Source organism: Trachypithecus francoisi, unplaced genomic scaffold (genome assembly GCF_009764315.1).
Source record: "Trachypithecus francoisi isolate TF-2019V2 unplaced genomic scaffold, Tfra_2.0 Lachesis_group21, whole genome shotgun sequence".
Lineage (NCBI taxonomy): Eukaryota > Metazoa > Chordata > Mammalia > Primates > Cercopithecidae > Trachypithecus > Trachypithecus francoisi.
The window spans coordinates 2,742,036-2,763,311 of record NW_022681467.1 but is presented as its reverse complement, the minus strand read 5'-3'; the positions used below and the strand labels follow the sequence as shown (position 1 = coordinate 2,763,311).

Genomic DNA, 21,276 nt, shown 5'->3' with positions numbered 1-21,276 from the left:
CAGATCTGGAAATGCACATGCTAGAGAATGAACAGGATGCAACTGATGACCTCCCCTTCAATGTCAAGAATCAAAGAAATGTAAACTGAACTGGTGAAAAAGAAAGAAGAAAAAAAGAAGAAAATCATAGCAAAAAGGCATAGGTGAGTGAAAGAGAAAGCAAAGACTGACAGAAAGGATCAACAGTTAATTTTTTGAAGGTCTAATAAATATCTAACCCTGGGTAAGGGAGAGCTGGAATTGGAGAAAGCGATCACAGCCCACACCAGCAGTGAGGAGGGGCCTCAGGACAGATCCTGCCAACCTCGGAAGACAACAATGAGACATTTTAATAAGACTGCTGGCAGGAATGGCAAAGATGAGCAAGAACTGGGAGCTGTAGCTTCCCTGACAGGAGGACACATGGGGGTTCAGGCACACTTTGAGCATGATCAACCTGACAGGGCCACTGTGCTCCTCAGGCCCCCACTGTCGGCCACTTTCAGGTCAGTGCTGTGTGGAAGTGCACCTGAGCCTCTGTGTCTCCTCCCATTGAGAAGCTGCAAGAAGGTGGTCATAATTGTGTTCATCATTCTGGCCACAGTCTCATCTCTTCCTGTGTCAGCCCCAGTCCTGCCCTTACTACCGGTCCCCAAGGCAGTGGCCCAAGCTCTGAGACATTTTTTGAGATCATCAATCTACATACCACATAGCCAAGGTAGGGTCAGTTGCTCCAGCACAGGCCCCCTTGTGCACGTTGGTGCATTCAGATGCAGTGCAGGCACCTCCATACCCTCCCAACCTGCTCATCCCCTGGCCCTGTTTACCTCCCAGAGGCTTCCCCAGGAGTCAGATAGAGCTCGGATCAGTTCCCCTCAGGACAGTCTGACACGGTGGCTCAGTGCGTGCCCAGGGGACTACAAAGAGGCAGCGCTGGGTGAGAACACACATTGGCCAGTGCTCCCAGGGCTTCTCCCAGCCCCTGGCCCCTTCTCATGTTCATGGTTGCCTTCCACACCCATCCTAGCAGGGCTCTAGCCTTGTATTTGGCTTCTTTCTGGCCCCTGTGCTGAGAGCAAGTATTGCAAGGCCACAGAGCAGGAGGGGGACGTGGCAAGTTGGCTAGCAGGTGCCAGAGAGGGTGGAGAGGATGATCCCAGCCCCCAAAGCTGGTCCCTCCCCCATGTACCCACCCGAGGCTCCCCGAGGTCATGGACTGCAGTCAGGGTCACAGGCAGACATGGCTCTTCCCTTAACTGCTCAGGACTCAGTGCCCATTATTATTCCTAAGTGTTCCCATCACTCTGCCAGTCCTGCAATGCAGCCCCGTGAAGGCAAGGCAGGTGGGCTTGAGACCTCCTCCCCAGTCTTATCAGGGCTGGGCCAGGGCCAGAGAAGGCGGCCCTGAAAATGTGAGGGCTTGTGTGTAGCATGCATGCCTGTGGGTCCAAGGCTATGTGACCTTCTGCTGGCCTTCAGTTTGGAGATAGTGGGAAGAACGCTGTGGAGGAGTGGAAAGAGGCACTGGACAGAAGTACTAGTCAAAGGGAGGCTCAGCAGCTCAGGGCCTCTGTTGGGCAGTGCTGCGGGGGGTCAGAGCTGGGAAAGGTGTCACCAGCAGTGGTGGCCACCTCCCCCTCCACTGAGTTGGCCTTCAGTGCCAACTCTGGAGACAGCCATGCAGTGGAAGCTGCCCCTGCTTGTGGGGCTCATCGTGCTGGGAACCCATGTCTGCAGCTGCAAATTTGTAGACATCGATAAGAACTTGAAGGATTTCGCCAGTGCTGTGGAGTATGCTATGTTTCAATTCAATGAGGACCAGGAAGATGAGTTTGCCTACAAGTTTCTGCAGGTCCACCGGAGCCAGCGCAAGGTGAGCAGCTGCTGTCTCTCCCCATGAACCGTACATTCCCCGGCGCCAGGCCAGGGCTGGGTGGATCCTTGGTCTGCAGGAAAGAGCAATGGCATTCCAAATTCTGAACGCATATAATTTAAATATAAGGTATCATTAGGAGAGCTCCAGCTTTCTATTTTGCTTCCTTAGTGAGGGTAGCCCCTGCAAACAGGGCATGGGTGCGAGCGTATTGCCTTGTGTTGGGCATGAGTGTGTGTGCTGGTGTGTGTCAGGCCATAGATGTGAGTGTGTAGTTGGTGTGTTGGGGCATAAGAGTGTGTTTGTGTTGGTATATTGGGACATGAGTGTGTGTGTGACTATGCAGTTGGTGTTTGTTGGGCATGAGCATGTGAGCATGTTGGTGTCAGAGCATGGCTATCTGTGTTGGTGTGTGTTGAGGCATGAGTGTGTGTGTGTTGGGTTTTGGGGCATGAGTGTGTGTGTTGGTGTGTGCTGGGGCATAAGTGCGTGTGTGTTGGGGCAAGAGTGTGTGTGAGTGTGTTGGGGCATGAGTGTGTGTGAGTGTGTTGTTGTGTTTTGGGGCATGAGTGTGTGTGTGTGTTGGGGCAGGAGTGCATGTATGTTGAGTGTTGGGACATGAGTGTGTGTGTTGTTGGTGAGTGTTGGGGCATGAGTGTGTGTGTTGGGGCATGACTGGGAGTGAGTTGGTGTATGTTAGGGTATGAATGTGTGTGTTGATGTGTTGGAGCATGAGTGTGTGAGTGTGTAGGTCATGTGTGTTGGGGCATGAGTGTGTGTGAGTGTGTTGATGTGTTGGAGCATGAGTGTGTGAGTGTGTAGGTCATGTGTGTTGGGGCATGAGTGTGTGTGTTGATGTGTTGGAGCATGAGTGTGTGAGTGTGTAGGTCATGTGTGTTGGGGCATGAGTGTGTGTGAGTGTGTTGATGTGTTGGAGCGTGAGTGTGTGCATGTGTAGAGGCATGAGTGGGTATCATTGTCACCTGCATGGATTGCTATCCCCAAGGGATGTCTGCTTTCTAGACAACTTTCAGGAGAGATGTGAGTTCAAGCCTGGGAAGATTTCCTGGTTGGATTTGATTTCTTTCTCTCTGGGTGCTTCCTGAGTTTTATGAATCTCTATTTACAGAAATGACCATAACTTTTAATAACTTTTTATAGCACCCTAATAAACATACTGAAAAACAACCTTAATATTTATTTCAATTAATATTCTCAAGTACTTTTATGCGGTCTTTACTCACATAAAGGACACAACATTGCAGCCCCCAGGACTCCCCACCCCAGGTTACCATCTAGATCTATCTCCCAAGGGATAGTGCCATTCTGTTTACACTGCCTGCACTGCTGTGTAGGATTCAATCTTGTGATGGTCCACACCCTGTGTATTCATTGTCCTGTCAATATGACTGCCAGGTATTAGACATCAAGAAGAGTACTACAGGAAAGACTCTAGTGCATGCTTTAAGTATAGTGAATGGATATCTGTTTTTGTAAAAAAAAAAAAAAAAAATGGAGAATTAAGAGAAAAATTTGAAACAAGAAACTTGAAATAAAAAATAAGAGAAGAGGCCGGGCGCGGTGGCTCAAGCCTGTAATCCCAGCACTTTGGCAGGCCGAGACGGGTGGATCACAAGGTCAGGAGATGGAGACCATCCTGGCTAATATGGTGAAACCCCGTCTCTACTAAAGAATACAAAAAACTAGCCGGGCGACGAGGCGGGCGCCTGTAGTCCCAGCTACTTGGGAGGCGGAGGCAGGAGAATGGCGTGACCCCGGGAGGCGGAGCTTGCAGTGAGCTGAGATCCGGCCACTGCACTCCAGCCTGGGCGAGAGAGCCAGACTCCGTCTCAAAAAAAAAAAAAAAAATAAGAGAAGAAAGATTGCACAGGATATGTATATCTTTATTCACATGAATATTAACATTCACCTCTTCTGACAACTTTTCTATTTGATTCTCTTTGTTTTTCTCATTCCAATTTCTTCTTGACAGAGATTGACGTTCATATATTTAATGGACTTGGAGATGGGGCGTACAGTTTGTAAGAAACATGATGAAGACATTGACAATTGCCCATTGCAAGAAGGCACAGAAGAGAAAATGGTTTGAGAATAAAATGAACCCAAATCATGAATCTCTCAGGAATAAAAAATAATGTCAAGGCAGGCCTTTGGGGGGAGGCTTAGGAAAGGCATCTGGGGTGATCCTAGGGCAGAATGAGGGTCCCTGGCCCTCTCCCGCCTGGTGTCAGGGCTCCCTTAGTGAAGGCAGAAGGCAGGCATTTATTTGACAGACAGAGCTTGGCCCTCAATGTCAGGGAGAGCCCTCAGCCCACAGCCCGGCTGGCTGGACACAGGTACCTGCAGATTCCGCAAGGCCTATGTCTCTGGATGGAGCCCTCACTTTGGGTCCCAGCCCTGTACCTTCCTGAGACCCTCAAGATCCAGGCAGACAGTGTTCTCCCTGTGGCCCTCACTCTTCTTTTGCTCATGTTCTTGGGGACTGGAGGACTGTCTAGTTTCTCTCGTCACCCAACCTGTCCCTCTAGTTCCTGTGTGGTAAGAATGTGTCCTGGTCAGTCTGAGTTCTGACACCATCCTTCTATGACCCACACGTGATTGATGGGATCCTGGAGCTTGAGGGTGCCCTGAATCAGCGTTACAGGATCAGTGGGGCTGATCTCACCCTCCAACCCCCAGCCTCATGGGCAGCCTCCCTTTGGGGTGGGTTTAGAGCTGCTGTTCAGTTGGTGGGTGACTGGCAGGGCCATTCCTTTAGTAAGCCCATGGTTTCCCCCAGAGCACACAGGGTGGAGGCAGCTTATCCACCCTCATGTGCTCTTTGGAGGCTGTGAGTGGAAATGATGTTTCAGGGGTCAGATGATGACTCAACCAGGCATCCCTTCGGAAATCCTCAGGCTCAGGTGGGAGGATTAAACCACCTGTGCCCATTGTCCTGGTAGAGCCTTAGGCATTTCAAGCCCTGTTCCTGGGTGACTGCTTTTGCTTTTTATTGACTTATTTTTGTATTTTTAAATATATTTTGACCCCCTATTGCATGCTAGATGCTCTCAATGCTTACGTTTTCTAATTTGAGTCTTACAATTTTTTTTTCAGGTGCGCTGCACTTTTATAGTGGATGTTCGACCTTGGTTTTCCCAGTTCAGCCTCCTGAACAGCACCTGTGTGGAGAGAAGGTGGTGACAGAGTCCATGGTTTTTTGCAGCAGAAGTCCGCTCTTCCTCCAAAGTGTGACAATCTGTAGTCCTAGATCTGTGCTGCCTGGCAGAATTAAAGGCATTTCAAAGCACTTTCTGAGTCCCTGAGCAGTTTTCTCTCTCCTATACTGTTTATAAGCCATTGATAAGCAATGGTGAATTTATTATCATCATTATTACTTTGGTTGCAGGTGTAGTGTGTTAAATAAATCAAACTCCCTGGTTGATTTGAGGCAGTTACTGTAGGGTTCCCACCAGTTGGTTTGTGTGCTCATCCGTCCGTCCATTAATTCTTCTATTCCCTTTCTCCCTCCCTCCCTCCTTCCCTCCCTCCCTCCCTCCCTCCCTCCCTTCCTTCCTTCCTTCCTTCCTTCCTTCCTTCCTTCCTTCCTTCCTTCCTTCCTTCTCCAGTTTCTCTATGCTCTCATCCATCTACTCAAAAGAATGCAGAACATTTTGTTAGCCACATGTGTCCCCTCTGTTTCCATCTCAGGGACAGGCTCACAGTGTGTGGCCCTTCAGCAGAGGGGTCAGGCCCAGACCCAGGGGTCAGAGGAGGTCACTGAAGCTGACAGGAGGCTCTGCCCTCTGCAGACACCGAGGGCTGCATGAATCACAACTCAGAAGATGGCAGCTCCAGTCTGCATGTCCCCACCTGATCCTGACACCTGTGTTACCCGTCTGGGACCCAGCCAGGGCTTCATAGCTGTCAGCATCACTCACTGCCCCTGGGAGAAGCACTGTGGTGACAGACACCCATCCTGATGAGCACGCCTCTCTGCTGGGGTCTTGGTGGGGGATCAACCTTGGAGGGGCAGAGAGATGAGGGGATCGAGTGGTGGGCGGACATGCGTTGGACAAAGAGACAGTGCAACAGTTTCTGGAGGAGTCTTTCCGAACAGAAAGGCTAGGAAGTCTTTACTCCTCCATCCTTCGTTTGGGGGGTGATTTGAATATTTCTTGGTAAGAAGTCTGCCTTTTTCCTGGCTGGCTCATTTGCATGAATTTGCCATAAGGGCTTATGGGACAGAATTTTCAGAAACAGCTTTGGGTAGCTCCATCTGTCATGGCAAAAAGATGGGGCAGCTTTGGTCCTTTAATCAATTTCTGTGCAGGATTTGTGTGCAACATGCTTCCACAATTTGATAGGGCATATTTATATTACCAAAGGTGTGTCTGCATGGTTAGCAAAACCAATCTGTTGCTGGCCCTTGGCTTTGAGAGCACTCAGGCGGGGAGGGGTGGAGCCCTTGTTTATGGACCCCAGGCCTACTGTTCCGGACAAGCACAACCACACCCTCCCTGAGCTCTGGTCAGCATTGTTCACTGATGGATGCACCTTTACCTTCAATTCCAAGTTTACGAGGAAGGCCTGGCATCCTGCTCTTTTTCACAATATGCCAGTTGTTTTCTCCCTTGATCCACAAAAAATCCCACTGTTTTCATTTTATATTTCTCTTAGGGATCAAGCATCACCACTATTTCTAGAGCAACAGAAAATTTGGGCCTAAATCGGAAATACATGAAGTCCTCAGGTGTTCAGTGCTTGGGGCCATGGCTGTGAAGTGGTTCTTTAAGGTACTCCAATATTTTAGAAATCGTGTTTACTGCAGTTTAGTATTTTGTCCATGGTCTGTATTCTTTAGTTCCAGCTCTCACAGAAATTAAAAACATGGCCCCATTGCAGATTTCACTGAGTTGGTGGTGTCCAGTAGTCATGAGCTAAGTAAGCAGCTTTGATAGGGTTAGTAAATTGTGTGCCTGCCACTCTTGTTAGTTATATCATGACCTCAAATTAGTAGAGTTTTGAATAATGTGTCAATATCCAAGATCAGCCAGAAGAATCCACGAGTCTGTCTTGTGTCCTGGAGAAATCTCTCTGGATTTGGCTCAGTCATTAAGTGGCCTGAATAAGTAGGAAGTAAAAATTTATTTGAAAGTTATAGTACACAAAATTGACATATATTTCTAAATTCTAGATCTCTGTCAAACCCCGAATGTTTTCTACATCTTATCGGGTGGCATGTTTTGAAGCAGCAGGGCTCTTTGGAATGCATTTGCTGAGACCCCTCCTAAAATTAGGACTTAATTGAAACCTCAGCATTGGAGTGAGGGAGTCTGAAGAGAAAGACAGGAGAGCTATGGCCCCACACACCTGACACTGTAAAATATGGTCACTGAAATCATCTCCTTTAACCCTCATCACAGCCCCCTCCCCATCTTCATATTAGGGCACTGAGCTACTCTTGTGGTTAATTACTGGGATTTTCTGAAATTGAACTCAGAGCCAAACGAGTTCACTACCCATATCACCAACTGCCCTTCTAACTCTTGAGTTTCCAACCACACGGATCCACAGGCATTCAGCAAAGAACAAATCAAAGGCTTAGGAACACTTGCAACTGCCACTTATCTCCTTTTTCTGATGTTTCCCAAATGTTATTTTTTTCAAAACAAAATCACCCACTACAAATCTGCTATCATTTATTTCCTTTCTCCTGTCAGCCCAGGAATGCAATCAGCAGATCAAAGTAACAAATCTATCTGTCATGAAGAACAGCTTGTCTGGTCTCCAGCCATGCTATACTCATCTTTTGCCCCATCTGCACTCTGAACTCCACAGACCCTGAATGGCCTCCTCCCATTCCTCTTCCAGCCTCCTGGCAGCACCCCACTTGAAGAGTTCTGCTGCTTTTTAAATGATGATACCCATTATCTCTGCAATGGTCTATATTTTACACAGACATGTCCCAGGCTTACATCCTGTGCATTGCTAGAAAAATCTAAAAGGCCGTCTAAATCATACATAACCTCAAATTAGTTCTATATTTTAAAATGTATTTTAAAATATAAAATATATTTTATATTTTCTATATTTTAAAAATACAGTCTGTAATTGATTGGAAATGTGAAAAAAGGCTGGTCCTTCAAAACAGATTTTGAGAAACACAGGACGTTCTATTGGCTATGAGGTTTATCTTCACACTGATTTTCTGTTCTACATATTAATTCAGACATGGCCAATGTCTTTGTCTACACTGTCATTTATCTATTGACTTCTTATGTCTTCTGTGGATCAGAAATCCTTAATTTTATAATTTTTAATGTGGGGTGTGGCATTTTATACTAAACATTTTTAGAGTACTCTTCAAGTCTTTTCCTCTCTGCTTATTTTTTGTCTTCTTGACCTAAAAATTTTTGGCTTCAGAACTATCAAATAAAATGTTGGTCACTTATCTTTTTTTCTCTGCAGTTCTCTTATTTTTTGCTAGATATTTGTTAGACTACAATGATGATATATAAATGTTTTGATGACTGTAGTTTCTTGTCCTATTTTTTCCTTTGTTTATTTTTGTTCCTGTATTAGTTTTCTATGCTATATAACAAATATCCACAACATTAGAAGATTAAAACATCTATTTATTATTTGAGTTTCTCAGTTTCTGTGGGTCAGACTTATCTGGGTCCTGTGATCAGAGTCTCATAATGCTGAAATCAAGTTGTCAGTCAAGACTGTGGACTCGTCTGAGGCTTGGGGTCCTCCTCTAAGCTCGTATGAGTTTATTTTAGGATTCTCAATTCTATTCCATTGATCTCTCTATATAACCTTATGTTGGTACCATACCATTTTGATGACTGTAGCTTTATAGTAAGTTTCGAGTCTGGAAAGTATGAGTCCTCCAACTTTGTTCTTTTTCAAGATTGTTTTTCATAGTCTGGGTTTCCTGCATTTTCTTGGGTGAATGGGTCCATGGAGTTCCCCACTCTGTCATCCTGAAAGTAGAATTCTTCTCTAGATTCTCCTTTAAGGACTCACTGGTTAGGTAAGGTCCATGCAGGGAAATATGCCTTTATATTTTCTCAGAGCAACGGATTGGAGACTTTAATTACATCTATGAAATAGTGTCACCTTTGCCATATAACCTAACCTAATCCCAGCAATGACATTCCATTATATTTCTATGTCCCACCCACAATCAAGGGGAGGAGATTATACAGAGAGTGTATCCCTGAGGGGATATCTTGGTTCTTTCTTTTTTTTTTTAAGATTTCTATCTACCACCGTTTCTTATTACTTTATTTTTTGCTTTCAGTTCTGTTTTGCCATAGATTAAGATTGATAGTCTAATTTTTTTGGTTCAAATTTGTCCAAACATTTTTCCAACATTTTTTGAAAAAACATTTCGGGCATCTTTTTGTTTTGATAGTCTTTTATAGACACTATGCTGTGGGTCTTTTTCAAAAATCCAATCTGTGAGTCTCAATATTTTATTTACTGAGGTATTTTTATTACTGTTATACTAGATACCTTCTCCGTTATTTTCAAGCCTTTCTGTTTACTGTATTTTCTCATTTTGTGTTTGTACATCCTCCTACTGATGTGCCTTTGGATGGATAAGCTGAAGTTCCTTCTGCTTATTCGACTCTGTTTCTGTTCCTGTGGTTACTGCTCACTTAGCTTCAGGACCATTTTCATGCTCATTTCCCCTGTGGCCTCCAGTTTCTGTCAAGATGGTGAGCTAGCACAGGCTGCTGGCTTCTTTCTGAAATCAATGCTAGAGAGACTACAGAAACGAGAAAGAAACTTAAATTCTAGTGACCATCAAAGAATAACAAAACAAAATCTGTGTGAGACTCCTGAGTGACTAGAGGCTACAGATTGGCTCTTGTTTTGAAGCAATTTTTCACCGTCGAAACTGGCAGCAAATTCTAAGACTGCAGGTACCAGGGCCCCAGGAAAGAACAGGACAGTGCAAGATTCCTTTCAGTAACAGGAGTTGATGACAACCATTGGGGTCAAAAGTCTATTTTCAGGGAGTTACATGGCCCATCCCAAATCTCCTGGTATGGTGGTATGAACGGTTGAGACTATTCGAATGTTGAGGAGGGGTAAATATATTTTGCATGTAGAGCTTGTAAGTGTGATTGAGGATCTTGGAATGGGGAGATTATCCTGGATTATCTGGGCAGTTCCAATGTAACACACAGGTCCTAATAAGAGGGAAGCAGGAGGGTCAGAATCAGAGTCAGAGATAGAGATGTGATGGCAGAAGCAGCAGAGAGTGAGAGAGGGAGAGCAAGCGAGAGAGGTTTGAATATACTCCACACCTGGCTTTGAACATAGAGGAAGGGACTGTGTTAGTCCAGGTTCTCCACAGAAAGAGAATCAATAGCATATTTATATATTTATTGAGGGCTCTGGCTCACACAATTATAGAGGCTGAGAAATTCCATGACCAACCACCTGCAAGCTGGTGAAGCAGAAATGCTGGTGGTGTAATTCAGACCGAGTCCGAAAACCTTCTTTCTGAAATTACTGCTAGAGACACTACAGAAGTTGATGGTGGTGTCTGAGCCTGAAGGCCTAAGAACCAAGAGCTCTGATATTTGACGACAAGAGAAGATGATGCTCCAGCCCAAACAGGGAGAATGCGTTTGCCCTTCCTTCACCTTTCTGGTTTATTCTGGCTCTTAACGGATTGAAAGATGCCCATCTACACTGGTGAGGGCAGATCTTTTTTTGCTCTGTCACCCATTCAAATGCTAATGTCTTGCAGAAATGTCCTTATAGACATACCCTCACAGAAATAATGTTTTACCAGCTATCTGGACATTCCTCAGCCCAGTCAAATTGGCACATAATGTTAACCATCAGAGACCAGGAGCTGAGAAATGTAGTCAGCCTCCAGAAACTGGAGGGGCAAGGAAATGCACTTTCCTTTAGAGCTTCCAAAAGAAATACAGCCCTGCCCATACCTTGATTTTAACCCAGTGAAAGCCAGTTTGGACTTCTGACCTGCAGAACTGTGAGATCATACATTTGTGCTCTTTGAAGCCACCAGATTTGTGGTAAGTTGTTACAGCAGTCACAGGAAATGAATGCAAGTGGATTCCAATTTTGGAAGACTGTCAAAATTGCTTTATTAGAAGCATTTTTTAAAGTTATTCTTTTTTATTTTTAATTTTTTAAACTTCATTTTATTTTGGAGGGTACATGTAAAAGTTTGTTATATAGGTAAACTTGTGTTATGGGAGTTTGTTGTACAGATTATTTAATCAGCCATACATTAAGCCCAGTGCCCAATAGTTATCTTTTCTGGTTCTCTCCTTCCTCTCACCCTCTACCCTCAAGTAGGCCCCAGTGTCTGTTGTTCCCTTCTTTGTCTTTGTAAGTTCTTATCATTTAGCTTCCACTTATAAGTGGGAACATGCAGTATTTGGTTTTCTGTTTCTATGTTCGTTTGCTAAGAATAATAGCCTTCAGTTCCATCCATGTTCCCACAAAAGACATAATCTTGTTTTGTATTTTTTTATGGCTGCATAGTATTCCATGGTGTATATGTACCACATTTTCTTTATCTAATCTGTCATTGATAGGCATTTAGGTTGAGACCATGTTTTTACCATTGTGTAGAGTGCTGCAATGAACATTTGCATGCATGTGTCTTTATGATAGAATTATTTATATTACTTTGAGTATATACCCAGTAATGGGGTAACTGAGTCAAATGGTAATTCTGCTTTTAGCTCCTTGAGTAATCGTCATATGCTTTCCACCATGGTTAAACTAATTTACACTCCTACCAACCCTGTATAAATGTTGCCTTTTCTCCACAACCTCGCCAGCATAGGTTATTTCTTGACTTTTTAGGAGTAGCCATTCTAACTGGTGTGAGATGGTGTCTCATTGTAGTTTTGATTTGCATTTCTCTAGTGATCAGTGATATTGACCTTTTTTTCATATGCTTGTTGGTCACATGTATGCCATCTTTTGAAAAGTGTCTGTTCATGTCCTTTGCCCACTTTTTTAATGGGGTCATTTGTTTTTCTCTTGTAAATTTAAACAAAGTTCTTTATAGATTCTGGATATTAGATCTTTGTCAGATGCAGAGTTTGCATATATTTTCTCCCATTCTGTAGGTTCTCTGTTTACTCTGTTGATAGTTTATTTTTACTGTGCAGAAGCTTTTTAGTTTAATCAGTACAATTTGTCAATTTCTGGCTTGTTGCAATTGCTTTTGGCATCTTCACCATGAAATCTTTGCCAAAGCCTATGTCCAGATGGTATTTTCTAGGTTATCTTCCAGGGTTTCTATAGTTGTAGGTTTTACACTTAAGTCCTTAACGCATCTTGAATTCTTTTGTGTAAATGGTGGAAGGAAGGAGTACAGCTTCAATTTTCTGCATATAGCTAGCCAGTTATAGCACCATTTATTGAATAGGAAGCTCTTCCTCCATTGCTTGTTTTTGTCAACTTTATCAAAGATCAGATGGTGGTAGGTGTATGGCTTTATTTCTGGACCCTCTATTCTTCTCAATTGGTCTATGTGCCTGTTTTTGTACCAGTAACATGCTGTTTTAGTTACTGTAGCCTTGTAATATGCTTTGAAGTCAGGTAACTTGATTCCTCCAGGTTTGTTCTTCCCACTTAGCATTGCCTTGACTATTTGAGCTGAATTTTGGTTTCATATAAGTTTTAAAATTGTTTTTCTAATTCTGTGAAGAATGGCATTGGTAATTTGAGAGGAATAACCCTGGATCTGTAAAGTGCTTTGGGCAGTACAACCGTTTTAATGATATTAACTCTTCCTATCCATGAGCATGGAATATTTTTCCATATGGTTGTGTCATCTCTGATTTTTTTGAGCAGCGTTTTGTAATTCTTGTTGTAAAGATCTTTCACCTTTCTGGTTAGCTGTATTCCTAGATATTTTATTCTTTTTGTGGCAATTGTGAATGGGATTGCCTTTCTGATTTGACTCTTGGTTTGGCTGTTGTTGTTGTATAGGAATGCCAGTGATTTTTGTAAGTTGATTTTGTGTTCTGAAACTTTGCTGTAGTTGTTAATTAGCTGAAGGAGCTTTTGGGCCAAGGCTATGGGGTTTTCTGCCTTTTGCAGTGGCAAGCTTAAACCTCGAGGACACTATCCTAGGTGAAATAAGTGAGATGCAGAAAGACAAGTACTGCATGATCTCCCTCATATGTGGACTCTAATAAAAAGTCGAACTCATAGAAAGAGAACAGAATGGTGATTACCAAGGGTTTAGGGGTGAGGAGAGAGGGAGATATTGGTCAACTGGTACAAACATTCAACTGTAAGAGGAATGAGTTCTGGAGACCTCATATGCAGCATGAGGTGACTATAGTTAATAATAATGTATTGTATACTTGAAGCTCACTGAGGGAGTAGATCGCAGGCGTTCTCACCATAAAAAAAAAAAAGGTAACTATATGAGGAGATGAATATGTTAATTAGCTTGATTGTGGTAATCATTTTGCTATCTGTCTATTTAAGCATCACATGTGCACCCTATAAATAACTTTTTATTTGTTAATTATACTTCAATAAAGCTGGAAACAAACAAAAACCCTGCAACTACTGCTCCCCAAAAGACCATAGACATCTCAAAATGAAAGAAAACTAAAAAATGGAAATATTTGAAGAAATTATAGAGATACATTTTCTAAAATTAAAGGAAGACAAAAGACCTCAGGTATAAAGATTTGGTATCAATAAGCTATGCTACATAAGAAACAGCCTCAAAACTGATAGCATGCAGCAGTGAGGATTTACCCTCCTTGAAAAGTGTATAAAGCAACAGGAGCAGCTCTCTGAATATGTTCAGAGAAAGCCCAAATCAAAAATTTCTAAGTAATATCAACATGATGGTGTGTGTGTGCATGTGTGTGTGCATGTGAGTGTGCATTCTTGTGAAAGCCAGAGGAGCATGAAAGTGTTAGGGGTATGTTATTTGGATCTTTTACCTAGTTATCAACCACCACTACATACTTCTCCAAAGTCTAAAACCTAGAAATACTGCTTTGCTTCAGTGAATGTGTGTGTATCAGTCAGCTGTTGGCCCAGAAGTGCTGCATAACAAAACACCCCTACCCTGTAGCTAACCACAGTGAGCCTTCATTTTCAGGCACATAGGTCTACAGGCTGACTGCCCCTTGGCTGGTCCAGGAGGCTTGGCTTTACTTCAGGGTGTCACAGATGGCCTCACCAAGGGGAACTCTGCTCTACATGCACCCTGGGGCCCAGATCAGGTGCTCCTAGACTCAGTGAGTCTCTATGAAAACATGGTTAACCCTGACCAATAATACAAAAAGTACAAATCAAATCAATGCAACATAATCATCTATCCCATGAAGAAAGGCTTGACTGAAGGCAAAGATATGAAGAAGCAGGGATTGTCACAGGTCAATACTTCTCTAATCAAACTGGGATCTGAATATTAGCAGCATTTGGATCACATGGGGAGCTAGTTAGAAATGCAGAATCTAGGCCTTGCCTCAGACCCACAAACTCAGCACCTGCCTTTTAACAGGAGTCCCAGGTGGTTCATGTGCACGTTAATATCAGGAAGTTGCAGATCCACTACACCGATTTTCAAACTTGGCTGCAGATTGGAACCCCTGGGGAACTTTAAAAACAGCTGGCTTCCTGGACCCTGTTCCAGAGATTCCGATTTTATCAGTGAGGTATGCCCTGGTGTTTTAAATCTTCATCAGTACGTTTAACACACAGCAGGATTCGAAAATCATGAATACGTAATTAGGAAGTGATGAACATTTTGGCAATAAATAGTAAATTTAAATTTGCCTGAAGCTTTGTATCAATTTTCCACCTAGTCTTTTATTACACAAAAGTACTTGTGTAACATCATGAAGATATTGGAAAGGGATTGTTCGCTGCAATAGTGTTTGTAACAGCTGAAAATGAGAAACATCTGAATAATCCACTCATAGGGAAAAAGTTTAAATACAGCATAATGCATTTGCACTCTGCAATGCTTTGCCACTTGCCTGACAGATTCCTGCCCATATGTATTTTCTGTATGTTGCCCTGGCTCATAGAACCCATTGATCTTTGAAGCCTAGGAAGAATGCTCGTCTCTCTGCCTCACCAGGAACTTTCTGGACACTGATTTGGGATTTTCACAGAAAAGCAGAAGCTTTGAGAGCTTAACAGGTGCATGCCCCCCTCCTCCCACTAAGGGCCAGGCCTGGGCATCAGAGTGGGCCATGTGACCCTCACCCTGGCAGGACAGGGCAGGGGGGTACTGTTGGCCCAAATCAAGGGAGTTCAGAGGCCAGGCATTCAGGAAGCCGGACTCATTGGCACAGGTGAGCAGAAGATGCCAGAGGGGCCCTGTATTAGTCAGGGTTCTTTTAAAGTGACAGAATGAATAGGATATACATATATATATATGTATATACATGCATATATATGTATATATAGTTAATAATAAACTCCCCTTTTTATATATATATAAATAATATATGTATAAATATATATATATAAGAGAGTTTATTAACTCTTAACTTACATGCTCACAAGGCCCCACTATAGGCTGTCTGCCAAACTGAGGAGCAAGGGGAGCCAGTCCGAGTCCCAAAACTGAAGAACTTGGAGTCTGATGTTCGAGGGCAGGAAGTATGTAGCATGGGAGATAGATGTAGACTAGGAGGCTAGACCCATCATCTCTCTTTTTCACGTTTTTCTGCCTGTTTTATATTCGCTGGCAGCTGATTAGATTGTGCCCACCAGATTGAGGGTGGGTCTGCCTTTCCCAGCCCACTGACTCAAATTGTTAATCTCTCTTGGCAACACCCTTACAGACACACCCAGGATCAATACTTTGTGTCCTTCAATCCAATCAAGTTGACACGCAGTATTAACCATTGCAGGCCCCCGACTCTGAGGGCAGAGCAGGAGGCATTTGCCCGCTCTCTGTGCCCCTGTGAGAGCTGTTTAGACCAAAGGCCTGAGGCTGGCAAGTGGGAAGTGTCCTCACTGGGACAGGACACAGGTGCTGAATTACATCACAAAGCGTAACCTCCCTGCAGGGCGTGGACTCAGAAGGGCAAGAGAGACCGGAGACCAGGACCCACAGAGATCCTTGACTGGGCCACAGGCATGAACTAAGAGTGCCAAAGACCCAGGAGAACCACAGGTCAGTAAGTACCCCACAGGGAGTAAGAGGGAGCTGCAGGCAGAGCAGGCTGAAAGTCCACCAATGGCTGAGACCACAAGGCCTCTGAGGCAGCCACAGTTTTCATGATCACACCACACAGGACGGAGAAGCAGATAACAAGAGTGACGTGCGCAGGGGTAGGCATAGACACATCGGGGCCTAAGGGGAGAAGAGCTCTCCCTAGACACACAGATTGCTCTCAGGATAAGGAGAGGAGGCTGGTAGAGAGACCCCTTAACTGGCATTCCTGGGTGGGTTTCCTTGGAGAAAGAGAGGGCTAACCCCAAGAGTGACCCTAACGGCCCTGTCTTGAATACAGCTGGGCTGACGCTAACAGGAGGCAGCGTGTGGCTCGAAGATTCTTGAATCCAAAGCAGCAGCCGCGGCCACCCCATCCTGCCCACAGCTCCAGCCCTGAAAGGACGAGGAGGAGACTTGACTGTGCCTCTTGCCCAAGGGACCATGCCCAGGTGCCGGTGGCTCTCCCTGCTCCTCCTCACCATTCCCCTGGCCCTGGTGGCCAGGAAAGACTCAAACAAGAATGAGACGGTGGTGTTGAGGAAATTAAAACCCGTCAATGCCTCAAATGCCAACGTGAAACAGTGTCTGTGGTTTGCCATGCAAGAATACAACAAAGAGAGCGAGGACAAGTATGTCTTCCTGGTGGTCAAGACACTGCAAGCCCAGCTGCAGGTAAATGTGTCTCTCCATATAGGTGTACATTTTCATGTGGCGGCACAGTTGAAGTCAGATTGAAAGAGTGGCCATATGAGAAAAATATCCATATGCAAAAATCCTAAATATGTGAATGCTTAATAGCGTAGGCACTTCCACAGCATCAATAAGGCAGTGAATACACAGAGTGCCTTCCACAAATGCTTGGGCTATTGTTCTAAGTCCTTTGCATAGACTAACTCATTTAAACCCCAAACTTCTAATCAAATGTTCATGTATTTGCTAAGGTTGGGAGACAAATAGAGCGCTAGCCATGAGAAAAGATCTGATAAAGGAAGGTGAGTCCAGGTGAACCCGGACCCAACTAGCAGAGACACTCCTTCATCTCTTGCTGTAATCCTTTAATGCCAGATGCAAACAGATTTAAGTAGGCATCACAAGTAGCCTTGATTGCATTCAGTCACTAATGAATTCAACAAATAGTAATGTCCTGCTATAAACCTACTGCTCTTCTGCTCACTAAAGACTCAGCAGAGAACAAGACAGGCAAACTCATGTCTGCATGGGTCCTTATGGACTGTGTGTTGAGCTGGTGGGAGGGGCTTTGGGTGGGGAAACCCTAGAGGGTGGGAGGTTTCACTGGAATCTGGGGGACTGGGGCCTAATGTGACTGAAGGGGCTGTCCCTGGTTGGGCCTGTGTGAACCTGAGCATCTCAGGCCCAGGAGAGCTGATGGTTCTGGAGAGCCCACCTTTCTCCTCTCAGTCCTCACTGAGCATGCAGCATGCCCTGGGCTTGGCGACAGGAAATGGAATGAGAAGGCCTTGCCTTCAAGGAGGTGACAATCTGCAGAGGAGTCTTTACCCAAGTGTCTGGCTCCAGGAGGCTATGGAGTGCTGACTGGTCTTGGTGTGCACAGGGCTCCAAGCAATGGGCATCTTAGCCTTCCGCTAAAGCTCTGTCGTGGGGTGAGGGAGGAAGGAAAGTGGAAAGGACGAGAGTGAGAGTAATTTTTTTTTTTTTTTTGCCAAAACTTTTTAAAAAATACAACTTTTTTAATACAATTGCATAACTGCTAACCAACAGGTCACAAATCGTCTGGAATACCTTATTGATGTAGAAATTGCCCGCAGCGATTGCAGAAAGCCTTTCAGCACTAATGAAATCTGTGCCATTCAAGAAAACTCCAAGCTGAAAAAGGTAGGTGATGAATCACCTGTCCGTGACGGCCTGGGCAGCTCTGAGCCCAAGAGAGAAAGCTGAGGCATGCAGACCTTCTCTTTGAGGTCTGGGTGGCTCCCAGTGTTTAGCCCCAGATAGCCAGCCCTGTGGCCTTTAGAGCAGAGGATCCAGGGCCACAGAATGTGGTGGAACCCTCTGAGCTTCTTTCTCATCCTTCATCCTGCAGAAAGGATGTTGTCAAGACCACTCTTATCTCAAGGGCTCCATTGACTTCTGATCTTCTGATGCAGGCACACCGGACAACAATCACCAAAAGCCTGTCCTCTCGGGTCCAGACCAGCCACCCGCTATTGCTGGGCCCACAGTCACTCATCCTTGTACAGGCACAAAAGGAACTTCATTCATTCACTCATCCACTCATAGAAACTTACTGAGCACCAGGTGCTGCGTGCTTTGTACCAGGTCTATTCTGGGTGCTGAAGATTAAGCAATGACTAAGCCAGATGGTGGCTCCACCCTCCTGGATTTACAGCTGATTTTTGCTGGGGTCAGCCTAGGTTTCCAGGAAGGCTGGGGCAAACCCAAAGACTCCCAACAAAAGGAGGACTTGGCCCAGGGGCTTTTGGCTTCAAGCCTGTATCTTTTTATCTTAGAGCAGCTCACATGCCAGTACTCGGTCCCAGACTGATGAAGGCCTGAGCATTCTGCAGGTTTGCCCAACAGGTGCATCACTGCCCCTGTCTTTACATTAGTGGTTCTCCAATGTGAGCAGGTGTCACAATCACTTGGAGATATTGACAAACCCTGATGACTGGGTTCCACCTGCAGAGTTTCCAATTCAGTAGGTCAGGAAATGGGGTCTGAGAATTTGCATTCTTAATGAGTTCCCGAGTGGTGCTGCTGCTGCTGCTGCTGGCCTTAGGATCGTTTTGAGAACCACTGCTTTAAGCACTACCATGGCACAGGAAATTGCAGATACGTTTATGAACTGCTCTGTCACTATGTTTGATGAAATCTGCCTCTGTATGCTCAAATGAAACAAACCCTATCATTTCCAGCTCACAGTATGTCTGTCAGGACAAACATTTCAGCAGTGAGCTTGTCTGAATGCTATCTGATCTTTTAAGCTTGTTTTATCTTTTACTGGTAGTAGGAGTATGGTTGTTTTAAATTTATATTTTCTCCTGGGCTTTTAGGGATTGTAGGAAAGTTTTTGCTTTTGGCAGTTTGTAGAAAATATTAAACTGCATTAAAGAAAATTGTTCCCAAGGAGCCCACTTGTGTCTAAGATTTCCATGATATGTCTCAGGTTTTAAACATACATGTTTAAGCAGACATTTGTCAATAATAAAAACTTTCTCTTTTTCCAAGCAGATGCTTTTGGTTTCCCAAATTTGATGTAATCTGCCTATAAAGTCATCTTGATCCAATACTTTTTATTGCAGATTTTCAATACTCAGCAGGGACTAAACTTTCTTCTCTCTGACTTTGTCTGCCTCTTAACTCCTGGAAGTGCCCCAGTGATTTCAGTCTATTTGACATGGCCTTTGCAGTTTGTCCAGGACCACCATCTCTCTGCCTCCCCATCTATCGACGCATCCATCCACCCATTCATTAATCTGTCACATACACATAGGATATTTTATTTGTCATTTTAATGATATTTTGAAAGAAAAGCAGAGTTCTTTGGAAGAAAAGATATGTTAGGCCCTAAAATTTTATAAATTGCTCTTGACTTGTTATTAGAACAAAAGGGATTTAAAAATTTTATTTTAGATTTAGGGGTACACATGCAGGTTTGTTATAAGTAAATTCGTGTCACAGGGGTTTGATGTACAGATTATTTCATCACCCAGGCAGTAAGCAGAGTTCCCAATATGGTATGTTTTTCTTATCCTCTCCGTCCCCTGCCTTCTATTCTCCAGGAGGCCCCAGTGTCTGTAATTCCCTCTTTATGTCTATGTGTTCTCATTGTTTAGCTCCCACTTATAAGGGTGAACATGTGGTATTTGGTTTTCTGTTTCTACATTAGTTTGCTTAGGATAACGGTCTGCAGCTCCATTCATATTACTGCAAAGGACATGATCTCATTCTTTTTTATGGCTGTGTAGTATTCCATGGTGTATATGTACCACACTGTTTTTTAAATCCGTTTCACCATTGACAGGCATTTAGGCTGACTTGATGTCTTTGCTATTGTGAATAGTGCTGCAATGAACATACATGTGCATGTGTCTTCATGGTAGAATAATTTATATTCCTTTGGGCAGGATTCCTGAGTTGAATGGTAATTCTGTTTTTAGTTTTTTGAGGAATCACCTCACTGCTTTTCACAATGGGTGCACTAATTTACACTCACACCAGCAGTGTACAAGCATTCCCTTTTGTCCACAGCCTGGCCAACATTAAAATGGATTATTTAATCAATAAAATAACGTACTTTAGCTAACAATTAGAATTGTTTTATTTACATTCCATTAAAGAGAATTAAAAGAATGTCAAGTTTATATCTGAACTTGCACCACAATGTTAGGATTATTAACATTTCTTGTCTTCCTGTGGTTAAAATAGAACAGAGATCCCTCTGGGAAACTGCTGATGGCTATGAAGTCTGCAGCTTCCAGCTCTGCAGATTCCTGGGAGCATCGCTCGAGGGTGGTGACCCATCTCTCAGCACATTCCTAAACTGACATCTAACAACAGGACAATGGGTTTTCTGTTTTTTTCGGCACTCTACTAATTTTTATTGTTGTCATCTTTTCCAGAAATTAAGCTGCAGCTTTTTGGTAGGAGCACTTCCCTGGAATGGCGAATTTACTGTGATGGAGAAAAAGTGTGAAGATGACTAATGGTGTTTTGGGGCATCCGTCCAACCTCTGCGACTACTGATCCATGAAAATAAAACAATGGCAGGTGGGAGGCTGTTCCCAAGGTGCTTTCTTCATGCGTGCCTCTCTGCTTGGTGTTCTGTCTTTTAGTTTCATAGTATGTGGGGACAGAAGATGGGCATGTCCAGCTCCTCTTTCCTGGCACCGAACACAGCCATACCCCTTTGGTCAGCTTGATGGTAGACCCATCACCAAGTACAAAGGATAGGGTGAGGCCTGATTCCATTCCCTACAGCAAATCAGAGGAGGAACCCCTTTTGCTTGGGTAACAATCCCTTACAGAGGTCTGCACTCAGTGGACGCCAACTCAGCAGGTTCCATCTGGATGCTTCCTTTGGCCTGAGGCTCTTCCTGTCTAAGAGTCCTGAATGGACAGGTCATTTGGGCTGGGGGACCCCTGTGGCAGAACTAGTAGCCCTCCCCTGTGGGATTTCTATAAATTGGGGGATTTGTGTATCTTCCTATATGTGTTAGCCTGT

The 21,276-nt window shown here is 44.2% G+C and overlaps 2 protein-coding genes across 3 annotated transcripts; both read left to right on the top strand.

The window, feature by feature from the left end:
- Positions 1–1,496: 1,496 nt before the first annotated feature.
- On the top strand, positions 1,497–5,162 carry LOC117068365 (cystatin-12-like). The gene is made up of 3 exons (XM_033185433.1): positions 1,497–1,852; positions 3,846–3,956; positions 4,970–5,162. The coding sequence occupies exons 1-3, from the start codon at positions 1,658–1,660 to the stop codon at positions 5,054–5,056; spliced, it is 393 nt and encodes a 130-aa protein (XP_033041324.1). The 5' UTR covers positions 1,497–1,657; the 3' UTR covers positions 5,057–5,162.
- A 10,761-nt stretch (positions 5,163–15,923) lies between these two features.
- Positions 15,924–20,856, top strand: CST8 (cystatin 8). Of its 2 annotated transcripts, none has more exons than XM_033185429.1 (4): positions 15,924–16,189; positions 16,372–16,745; positions 17,814–17,927; positions 20,675–20,856. In XM_033185429.1, exons 2-4 carry the CDS (start codon positions 16,515–16,517, stop codon positions 20,756–20,758), a joined length of 429 nt encoding a protein of 142 aa, XP_033041320.1. In that variant the 5' UTR covers positions 15,924–16,189; positions 16,372–16,514; the 3' UTR covers positions 20,759–20,856. The 2 variants fall into 2 exon arrangements, with proteins under 2 accessions (XP_033041320.1, XP_033041321.1); XM_033185430.1 differs by having other exon boundaries at positions 15,924–16,031; positions 20,675–20,828.
- The last annotated feature ends 420 nt before the right edge of the window (positions 20,857–21,276 follow it).

Coding starts and splice junctions, on each gene's coding strand:
- CST8 (XM_033185429.1), top strand. CDS start 16,515: ATGCCCAGGTGCCGGTGGCTCTCCCTGCTCCTCCTCACCATTCCCCTG. Junction 16,746..17,813: donor CACTGCAAGCCCAGCTGCAG/GTAAATGTGTCT, acceptor GCTAACCAACAG/GTCACAAATCGTCTGGAATA. Junction 17,928..20,674: donor AAAACTCCAAGCTGAAAAAG/GTAGGTGATGAA, acceptor CATCTTTTCCAG/AAATTAAGCTGCAGCTTTTT.
- LOC117068365 (XM_033185433.1), top strand. CDS start 1,658: ATGCAGTGGAAGCTGCCCCTGCTTGTGGGGCTCATCGTGCTGGGAACC. Junction 1,853..3,845: donor TCCACCGGAGCCAGCGCAAG/GTGAGCAGCTGC, acceptor TCTTCTTGACAG/AGATTGACGTTCATATATTT. Junction 3,957..4,969: donor AAGGCACAGAAGAGAAAATG/GTTTGAGAATAA, acceptor TTTTTTTTTCAG/GTGCGCTGCACTTTTATAGT.